Here is an 11169-nt window from a genome sequence, read left to right as displayed (position 1 = left end):
AGTGCATGTTCAGACAAAATAACAAAACAAATTTTTGATTTTTAAAATTTAAACATAACATACTTGATTAAATTCTTTTGTTTTTATCATGTTTATTTAAAAAAATGATCAAGTTGAATACATTTATATCATAATATGGCATGTATGGTATGTACATGTATATGAAATATCAATTTTGTTACTTCAGCCAAGGATTATTATCCAGTCCCCTCTTCTACACCCTTGCTTAGGCTAGCAAAGATGATAAAATATAGATATGCATATACATGATATATGATATATGAACATGTTAAGTAAAAACACTAAAACATGTGAGATACAAGTTGTCTATTTACAACACTGTCATGACTGTATTAAATTTTCTTTTTAATATTTCATATTTCTGGAATTATGTTTTTTTGGATAGCTGTGTTTTATTGATAAACAAACATTGATTCTCAATTCATGGTAAAATCAATTCTCAACTTTCCAAATTTTGAATGTTCAATTCATAAGAAAAACACATGCATGTTATCTCCAAAGGATCTAGGCAAATGGAGCTGTTTTAGAAGTTTTTACCCAGTCATGGTGGTCGGTCCAAAATAAAAAAAAAATCATGAACTGTATAATGGAAGTGTAACAGTTCTTTTTATGGCAATGTGTAACAAGTGCAAATTTACGTTAATCTTGTAGGAAAGAAAAGATATATCTTGTATCAAGGGACACACATGAGACAATAACAATATATTATATACTTTATAATGAAACACTCAGGCACATATACATGTATATATTTACATGTGTAAGTATCTAGGCAAATACATAATCATATTTATGGTTACTATAAAATAATTATTTTATAAAATCATAAACAAAGGAACAGGATATTTAACATTGATTATATATATTTTAGGAGTACACAGATGTCTATGCTTAGCTGATAGAGTAGTAGTATAGCGATGGCTGACAATGTGGAAGCTGAAAATAAACCAGCTGGTCAAGTAAGCACTACTGAATCAAAAAGCAGTTCAGAAAAGCTAGAAACATCAGAAAGTAAAACAAATGGTACAGATACGCAACAGGCAAAGAATTCAGCGCCAAAAGAATCTGAAAAGGTGGAATCAGTAAATCTGGATAAACCTGATACTAAAAAGTCAAAGCAGTATTCTAAAAAATCAAATAAAGGTTCCAAGAAAAATGTCAAGTCAGAATGTGATAAAAGTGATACCTCTACCTCTGAACAGGAAACCAATAGTCCTATGCAATCAAAAGACTCAACAGTGCCAAATACCAGGCAGGATACTGCCAGAGAAGGCAATGCGTCAAATAATTCACCAGATCATGCTGAAGAATCAGATGAAGATGGTAAGTTTTCTGATTGAAATTAAAGGATAAAAAATGTATACGATTTTTTTTCTCCTTTTACTCATTGTTACAGCCAAAACTTAAACATTTTTAATTTGATAAAATCATTTTAAATGGTTACAAAAAAATTACACAAGAAACTTAGGACTGAGCTATACAAACCCCACCAAATACTACTGGTGATCATAGGTACTACTGAAGCCTTCAAGGGTAGGCAATCCTGGTCTTTTAGGGTAGTCAGAAGTAATGTTCTGAGTAAGAAAAAATGTGGAAATTTGTTTAAGTGACATGTATATGTATATGATTGTTATGTCTTGCAACAACTATGACTTTCTATTTATAGATGAAGGAATAGGTCTTGGAGATTGTGCTGATATGGACAGTGACTCAAGAAACAAAATGTTTGAGAAAGGTCTAAACTTTGAAAAAAATGGAAAAAGAAATAGAGCACTGAAATGTTACTTGGCATGTTTAACTGGTTTGAAGCCAGATACAAGGTTTCCATTACTTCCACAATGCCTCAGAAATGTAAGTTGATATACATGTACATGTATTTTACAAATTTTTTCTTATTGAGATAGAAGTAAAATCTTTCCCAGGAATCGGTTGTTGTTAACCAGCTGGCCATTTTAAATTTTGCAAAATATTATAATGCTTTTATAATGAAATCCATTTTTAAGTACAAAATATACCAAAACAAAAAGGTATTTAATAGAACTACTTTGAATTCTTTTTTTGTGAATTTATTTTCCTATGAATCTTTTGTTGTGATAAAATTGTACACTGTGAGATTGGACAATAAATTAAAGAAAAAAATTGGAATAGGTTCATTTTGTAGATTACACGAAGCTAAGACAATGTATGCAGTTGAACATACATTAAACTGTAAAACAATGAAGCTAGATCTAGATGAAATGACTTAAAATGTAAATACATGTATCAGTACCAGACAAAAAACTTAAATTGAAATGTGTATTCCACTAATTCCAGTATATAATTAGAGTTTATTTTGTTACATACTTTTGGTACAATATTTTCAGAATGATACAAATAACATAATCTCTTTTTTTTATTTAAGATTGCTGATATATTTTATCACAAAGAAGAATGTATCCTTCCATATTGTGACATAACTGAAGTAAAAAAACAGTAAAGACAGGTTTTGAAAGTGACAACCTATGATTTGCTTAAAAAAATCAAAGCAACTGTATGCTCTAAACACTTGTTGGTGTATTTATTGTCATAAGTTTCATAACTGATTGAATTGAATTTATTATCTAGACTGTCTTGATTCAATATTTTTGCATGGTACATGTAAGAGGAAGATAGGTTAAAGATAACTTATTTTTCTCTCGTCCTTCTTGTCAAACTTACCTTTATTAAGCTGTCTCTAAAACAGTAAACTATTTTATGGTTCTTGATAATAATGCTTTCCAATTTTTTTTTCAAAACTACATGTACATACATGACAAACTTAAACTATGTACCAAACTATATACAAAAAGTCCTTAACATATAATCAGATGATAAAGCTGTTCATTTCATCCAGGCAGAAAAAGTATATTACGAAAGTGCATTGATAGACACAACTGATATACAACATAAACTAGGTAAGTGTACCACATATCAATTTATATGCCCCACCTACGATAGTAGAGGGGCATTATATTTTCTGGTCTGTGCCTCCGTTCGTTTGTCCGTTTGTTTGTCCGTTCGTTCGTCCCGCTTCAGGTTAAAAGTTTTTGGTCGAGGAAGTATTTGATGAAGTTGAAGTCCAATCAACTTGAAACTTAGAACACATGTTCCCTATGATATGATCTTTCTAATCTTAATGTCAAATTAAAGTATTGACCCCAATTTCATGGTCCACTGAACAAAGAAAAAGATAGTGTGAAGCTCAGGTTAAAGTTTTTGGTCAAGGTAGTTTTTGATGAAGTTGAAGTCCAATCAACTTGAAACTTAGTACACATGTTAACTATGATATGATCTTTCTAATTTTAATGCCAAATTAAAGTATTGACCCCAATTTCATGGTCCACTGAACAAAGAAAAAGATAGTGTGAAGCTCAGGTTAAAGTTTTTGGTCAAGGTAGTTTTTGATGAAGTTGAAGTCCAATCAACTTGAAACTTAGTACACATGTTAACTATGATATGATCTTTCTAATTTTAATGCCAAATTAAAGTATTGACCCCAATTTCACCGTCCAGTGAACATGTAAAATGATAGTGCGAGTGGGGCATTCGTGTACTATGGACACATTCTTGTTTTAACTGTTACATGCATGTTTTCATTATTTGATGTCAGATAACTTTTTTTAGACCCAATAAAATTTACATTTAAGAATTTGTAAATTGTGTAAAACAAAAAATTCTATTGTTAAAAAATAGTATATTGACCTCCGTACATCCTTTGATTTTTTTAGCCATGCATGGTGCTGCTGTTATATTAACCTAACTTAAAGTTTAACACAGGGGGGGGGGAAGGAGCTGACTATGATATATTTGATACTAAGAATAAAAGATTATTATATTTTAAAAAGGAGGAATTATTGAATGCAAATTTAAATACCAAATATTTTAGCACACCGTATATGATGTAAACTGAGAACATACTAATAGTTGTTTATGTCTGTGTCATTTTGGTCTTTTGTGGATATTTGTCTCATTGGCAATCATACCACATCGTATTTTTTATAATTGTTAATATATGTTTACAATGTTATAGAGGAAGCCCAGTTGAAGGGAGGCACGTTACAACCAAACATGACAACAGACACAGTGAGAGCATCAGAATATGAACATTTGGCTAGGCTCTGTTTAGACAGGGAACAGTAAGTGCTGCATATCCATATTCATTTTGTACTGTCTTGCAAAATTGATTCGGTGTCAAAAGTGTTAACATTCATTGTAAAAGAGAGGCTAAAAATACAAAAGGGACATTAATACAAGTTAGTAGATTACAAAATGACAATGCTGTTGCCATCAACAACAACAAAAAACAAATAAAAGACAAATAGAGCAACATGACCGGCCCTGACCAAGAATTGTTACTTGATATTTACTGCTGAATATTCTATAACTTAATTGACATAAAAAAAAATATATGAACATATGAGAAAATGTGGTATGAGTGCCAATGAGGCAACTCTCCATCTAAGTCACAATTGTGACAGTAAACCATTATAGGTCAAAGTACTTCTTTAACAAGGAGCAAACTATAAAGGACTAAAAAATAACTAGTGTAAAACCATTCAAACAGGAAAACCAAAGAAGAAATAATCTATATTAAAAGAAAATCCTTATGAACCACATGAACAAACCACTGAAAATCAGGTTCCTGACATACAGACATAGGACAGATGCAAACAAATGCAGCGAGTTTTGATGTTTTAATATGTACCAACCTTCATTCTTAATACCTGAAACAATATTGTAACATCACAACATAGAAAGAAGCACTATGAAATATCAATTGAAATGGTTTCACTCAATCAAAAGAAGTATTAACACAATCAAGTGAATATATACTGAAAGAATGAACCTTTATTGATTACCATTGAAAGCGTTACCAAAGTTATTAATAGGAAAACATATAGTGGAAAAGTAACTCAAATACAATGTATGATCAAAAAGTCTGTTTAACAAATTTGTTTTTATATTTATGATAGATTTAAATATACAGAATTCATGATTCACCTTCCAAACAAACAACTTTTATAGTTAAAAACATATGCATTGCTTTTTAACTCATTTAATAAGTATTTACTTTACTTCTATTTCAGACCCCAGTTAGCTTTAGAGTATGCAGGAAAGGTTTGTAGTACATTTGTTTGTACTATGGTTTTGCTTTTAAAAAATGTAATATTGAAAGATGTATTGAGAGCTTTTTGTTTCAAACTAATTTGTAATCAACTCCAGTATAAAGCCACAGAATACATATCATGAAAACATAGATTAAGTATAATGCAATGGTTGTTGTTCTAATAAATAGAGATGATTTGGAACATATTTTCAATATAATAGTAGTACCTTTATATTACTAGGAATTATTCGAAATTTCAAATGTCCAAATGATGGGAATTTAAGCATGTCCACTTATTCAGATGTCAATATTTTGCATGATTTTTTTTTATATATTAATCATTTGCAGGCTACAAAGTTACGACAACAAGTTTTGGGTGACAAGGATCCTGTCACTGTAGAAAGTCTAGACTTCTTTGCAACTGTTTATGCCAAGGTTGGAGCGGAACAATATGAAGGTATTCAAATCATACTGTTAAACCAAAACAATGTTCATTTCAATAATTGACACTTTTTAAATTCAAGTAGCCTCTGACAAAATTAAAATGAAAAGTTGATTGACACATTAATAGTCTTTGCTGTTAAGGTTTTAATTCATATAGTCTTCAATAATTACACAATGTTTATACACAAAAGCTGAACTCTCTTGGTCACTTGCTTGAAACTATTGTACAACTAGAATATAAAAGTTAAAATTAAGATATTCATTTCATTATTTAAAATTATTAAAATTCCTTCAAAAATGCTATTACCAATATCAATTTAAAATACTGTGGATTCATTTATTTTTGTGGGTACCAATTTTCGTGGATTAAGGACAACTTACATGTTCGTGGATATTTGATTTCGTGGTTTTTCCAAAGTCTGCATACATGCCAATGGAAAATTTGTTATTTATTGATCATTTGATTTAGTGGTTCACTTGTATACAGGTAATCCATGAAAATTGGTATCCAACCAATAATAATGAAACCACAGTAGTTTGGAAATCATTTTTTTCTCGGCAATAGTATATACATGTAAGATAGGAGACACTGTTTAACAATATTCCCTGCTCTCCTGTTTTGATTGCTTTTTCTTTTATTTTGGAACAGTCATTTTTTCAAAAAGGAATACCAATGTGATTGGTCTTTTCCATACCTTTTGCAGTGCTTTGTTGTTAGGAAAAAAAAATGTTACTAGAAAGGCCAATTAAGCTTCTTATTTGATACTAGATACATGTATTGATATTTATTTGTTTGTATCATTGAATTTGATCTTGTAATCTGATGACAGGATATTTATCTTTCTTATTACAGAATCATTAAAGAAGTTTGCTGACAAACCAGAGGAAGGTGATGATGCTGAGGGATCACCACAGACAGAAGATGGGGAACAGAAGGAACCAGTTTCTATTCTCAGAAAACGTAAAATTAGTAAGTATAGTTTACATTTATGATGAAAACTATTGTCTGACTTTTCAAATCAATAAAAGAATAAATAAAAAACAGACTTGAAATTAACATACATATGACAAACTGTGTATATCATGTGTACAAAACTTGAATTTGTAGAAAAACTAATAATTTTCTACCCCAGAAAAATATGATATTTTGGCTCTTCAACTTCATATTTAATTTGGTATTCAGCAAAGCCTGAGGATTTGATAAATTTTTGTAGCATCATACAAGATAAACAAGTTTATGCATCAATTTAAAGTAAATTTGTTTTAAAATTTCCTCTTTCTTTAGATACAATGAATTTTAAATTCTAGGTGAAAAAGAAAAGAAAGTGCACTTTGATGAATCACAGCTTCAGAGCAATGAACAAATACAGCATGGTATGTATGCCATGTAATGTTGTGTACTTATGTTTTACATTTACAACACGAATTTACATATAAGCAGATTGGAGCTTTGTAAAGCTTTTTAAAAAGATGTAACTACACTTTATTTCTTGATGTATCAAATATGGCTATCTGGACCTTGGATGTTTGTGAATATATTTCTAAGGGATTTATGCACGTGGAAAGTTAGAGTTGTAATATAACACACATTATTTTAATTGTTATTTAACTCGCATCAAATGGCTGGTTGGATGTTACAACATACAGTATATTGAAGTATGTAATATTTCAAGTATATTGAGTCCAAGATGGTGTTAAAATTATTTAATGTATTTTTTTGTTAGACCAACATATTGCTTATAATAATTTGAAAGCTCACAGAGCAACATGCACCAATCACTTTTTAATTTTGACATCAAACTTTTAAAATTGTGATGCAAAGTTTTGCATGAAATTGTATGTTTCAAGCTAGTAATGGCAGACACATTTGCATACAAGTGTAAATTTGTTGTGAATATCAGTGTAAAATGGTTATTGTCGGTTCACAAAATCTACATTAAAAAAACTACGTAGTCATTATCGTGTCAAAGTCAACATCCTTGATTCCCCATTGATCACCTTCATTTTCTGTAGTGACAAAGTCAAAGACATTAAAAACAAAATTGAAAAAATGTTGCATGCTCTAATTAGTTGTAAAACCATGTCTGATCACATGCTTTTTGTTTTACTTTAATTTCAATCGTAAAGGTAAGGTATTGTATTTTTCCATTTCAGAGGAGAAGTTTGCCAAGACTGTATTATGGGCGTTACTAGTTGTGTGTTGTATACTGCTGATTATCCTAGGATTATACCTATATTGTAACTTGGTAGGATCCAATGCATGTACTAAATTAAAATCTGATCTACACTATGGATATATGAGACTGAAATACTGGTATTATCAGTACCAGGCTGGACCTAATGCTAAATTTATGTAATTGTATTGAAAACTGTTCAATTGTTTTACATTCATCACATTTATGAACCAACTTTTAAACTTTAATGAAGGGCTTTGGTTTTTTGCATCCATGTCAGAAATTTGTTTTTCAAGTACATTTTTAAATCATTATATGAGTGTAAATGACATTTGATTTTTGAATTATATTTTTTGACATTTTTCACCATCTTCTATAAACTAATTGAATATTCATTAGGGGAGACAACTTTTCCTTAAAAATAAAAAGTTGATTCGTAACTTTCTACATGCAATAAACTGTCTGTTCACATTGAGCAAACCATTTGAAGCAAAAGTTCACTCACAATCTCCAAGTAATATGGACGCATGTTGCCAATTATAATGTGTTGCACAAACTGGCTCAACTTTTTCTGAAGATTCAATTTTGCAATGATTTAGATTAAAGAGACAAATGTCTCCGCTCATTGTGGACACGCTTGTAAAACACTCGACTCGAGGTCTTTTCCATTAAAATTAATGTCATGAACGTGGGAGGATAAAAAGGATAAAGGGAAGTTTTATTCATGGACACAGGTTGGGTGTCAATGTGATTGCATGTACATGTGTATTTGATGTTTGCAAAATTACATGCATGAAGAAAGTATGTATGTTGTTGAAAGGAGTTTTGAAGTGTCTTCCTACCCACCTTATCCATTGAAATGGAATAACTCTAAGCTACTGCTATGTAAAATAAGGTGGTGTTGTATGATTATTCTACTTTTCTTATATTCTATTGTATCTCAGGGCTTTGTATTCTCATATCTATAAAAGGGGGAATTATCTTGCTGATGATGTTTGCTCACAGGAACCTTCAATTTGTATACTATTTGTATATCTTTTGATGCCATATTGTTATTCAGACTTTTTATAACCAAATGAGACCTTTAAGTAAAAGCCAGGTATGATCAAATTTGAAAAAAGTATCCCATACAAATTTGTAATTTACTGGCACAAATTGGACAAATATATATGCATTTAGAAATGGTTAATTTCCTTTTCTATGGAATCTGTACATTATGTATAGTGTGAATATTTTTTTTATTTATTTATTTTGTTAATACTTCCCATGAATTGGGAAACATTATATTTTACGGATATCACATAAACAAATAAAAATAAATAAGTGTGTCTCCATTTTGTATATATTTTTGTCAGACATATTTCAACAGAAATGTTTTTTTTCTTTCGATAAGGCAATATACATGTATATGCAAATTATATTTTAGAATTAATATGTTTTACACTAATTTTTAGCACTTTTCTAACTTTATAAACCGAATACTTCACATCATTTAGAATATTTGTGTTTTTCAATATTATTATATTTAACCATATATAAGTAAAAAGCAGAATCCTGCATTTGGAATTTCATCCATGAAAGATGGAATCTGAAAAATATTTCCCCAATGGATTCTTTAATAAAGTGAAAGAATTTTAAAAACAAAGGAAATGAAAATTTTGTTGATTGGGCGGTAAATCAAAGGTCAAAATTAACCAACTCATGGGTTGAATTACATAAAAAGGAATACTATTAAATTTACAAAGCATGGAAAATGAAAAGTTTGTGGGTATGGCCTGAAAATTATTAGTCAAAATTAAAAAGAAAAAAAGGACTGATTTTTAAAGAATTGAAATGGTTACTATTTCAATTTATTTTTTTAAACTTTTAATTATGTTATGTAGATTGTAGTGTTGTTTATTAATACATTAATTTAATATTTTTCCATATATTTACAAAAACCAAACCTGATACATTTTTGTCATTAATGGTTTGCATTTATAGATATCTATCGTAATAACACACTTTATAATTGTTTTGTTTGAAATGATTCATGGAATCATTAGTTGCTTATTATAATAATTCATTGAGTTTAAATGATTTATTAACAAAATATCTTTATTTATTATACTTTTGTGATATAATATGATTTATAAACGAAATAAACTAATTTAGTATACTTTTGTGATATCATATATAAGGTATAGTTGCTTCTTTCCCATTAAGGAGGTGAGAAAAACCTGAAAATACAAAAGAAATATTTGGAAAATACGGAATATGTTTCATAAAGGGAAATATGCCAAAAGTTAAAAATTTCACTTTTGTAGTAAAGACATAATAGAACATAACATTTCTACTAAAATGTAGAAAAATTGTGAAATTATATTACAAGAAAAAAATCAACAAATCTTTTTTTCCCTTAAATTTAAAGAACTGTACATTTGATTGAAGAATGACCATCAAATGCTAGTGTACATTTGGCATATATTGGTATAAATCTTTATTTACCAAATGCTACAAACCAGTGGTAGTTTTCACTAAAAAAACTTATGACTGAGATCATAAGTATTATGAATTGTTCTTGACTTACAATCAATATTAGTTATAAGTTTTTTTGTGATTTACATTGTACTCTTAAAAGTGTTTTGTTATCTGATTTTAATCTGTAAATCTAAGTTGAATTTTAAAACCATCTGGATGTCTAACAGCTATTTATTGCAATTGTTCTTCTTTTAGTTTAAAAAAACTCACATATGCCAATTTAAATTAAAGATAATGTTATCTTTTAATTCCTTCTGCTGTTTGTTTGTCATAATTTCAGAAATCAGAATGTACCTCATACTAATCATGCTAATAAGAAAGTGATTTTTTATATTTCATGGAAGCTGGTCTTCTATATGTTTGTAGATGATTAATAAAACTGTTATGATTATATCATTCTGCTGTTATTTTGAAATGTTTATAGAGTTAGTTTGTAAGTCTACCTTCTACTCGGGACCGGGTTTTATCTCTGGGTAGTCATTCCCGTAAATGATTTGCATTACCATGCTAACGGATAGCATCTGTTGGGATTTCCTTTTGGTTTGTCTCCTAAGCCTTTGTCTTTCCTTGGTCCCCACAAGTCAGTGGGGTTATTTACCCATAGCTGCTGTTTATTTGCTAGCACCAGTGCATACCACTCACGGGTCGGCCAAGCTTGTGGTTCTTCCTGAGGCCATGGGGTGCCTCTGTCACCTCCAATCGATCCCATATCTTGACCACATAGGTATTCCTGCATGAGAGGTTGTAAATGACAGGAAAGGCTATGATTTTCTTATCAAGCTGTTAGCCAGTAATTAAAACGAGATTGGTCAGAACAGACATTAAAATCACAAAGGTGTGCACAGGAACATATATATTAGATATACTGTTGCCAGGTGTGCATTA

At 29.8% G+C, this 11169-nt stretch overlaps 1 protein-coding gene across 1 annotated transcript; it reads left to right on the top strand.

Moving 5' to 3' along the window:
* Positions 1-875: 875 nt before the first annotated feature.
* LOC134710651 (consortin-like) lies at positions 876-10675 on the top strand. The gene is made up of 10 exons (XM_063571039.1): positions 876-1344; positions 1688-1872; positions 2423-2453; positions 2868-2954; positions 4070-4175; positions 5127-5157; positions 5495-5603; positions 6444-6560; positions 6899-6964; positions 7745-10675. The coding sequence occupies exons 1-10, from the start codon at positions 939-941 to the stop codon at positions 7945-7947; spliced, it is 1341 nt and encodes a 446-aa protein (XP_063427109.1). The 5' UTR covers positions 876-938; the 3' UTR covers positions 7948-10675.
* Positions 10676-11169: the final 494 nt, after the last annotated feature.

Source organism: Mytilus trossulus, chromosome 3 (assembly GCF_036588685.1).
Source record: "Mytilus trossulus isolate FHL-02 chromosome 3, PNRI_Mtr1.1.1.hap1, whole genome shotgun sequence".
Lineage (NCBI taxonomy): Eukaryota > Metazoa > Mollusca > Bivalvia > Mytilida > Mytilidae > Mytilus > Mytilus trossulus.
Note: the sequence above shows the minus strand (reverse complement) of the source record. Positions and strands in the feature narration are given on the sequence as shown.

What these genes read in the sequence shown, in the direction of transcription:
- LOC134710651 (XM_063571039.1), top strand. Translation starts at nt 939, where the DNA reads ATGGCTGACAATGTGGAAGCTGAAAATAAACCAGCTGGTCAAGTAAGC. An exon ending in TGAAGAATCAGATGAAGATG is followed by an intron (nt 1,345 to 1,687) that starts GTAAGTTTTCTG and finishes TTCTATTTATAG; the next exon opens with ATGAAGGAATAGGTCTTGGA. An exon ending in CAATGAACAAATACAGCATG is followed by an intron (nt 6,965 to 7,744) that starts GTATGTATGCCA and finishes TTTCCATTTCAG; the next exon opens with AGGAGAAGTTTGCCAAGACT.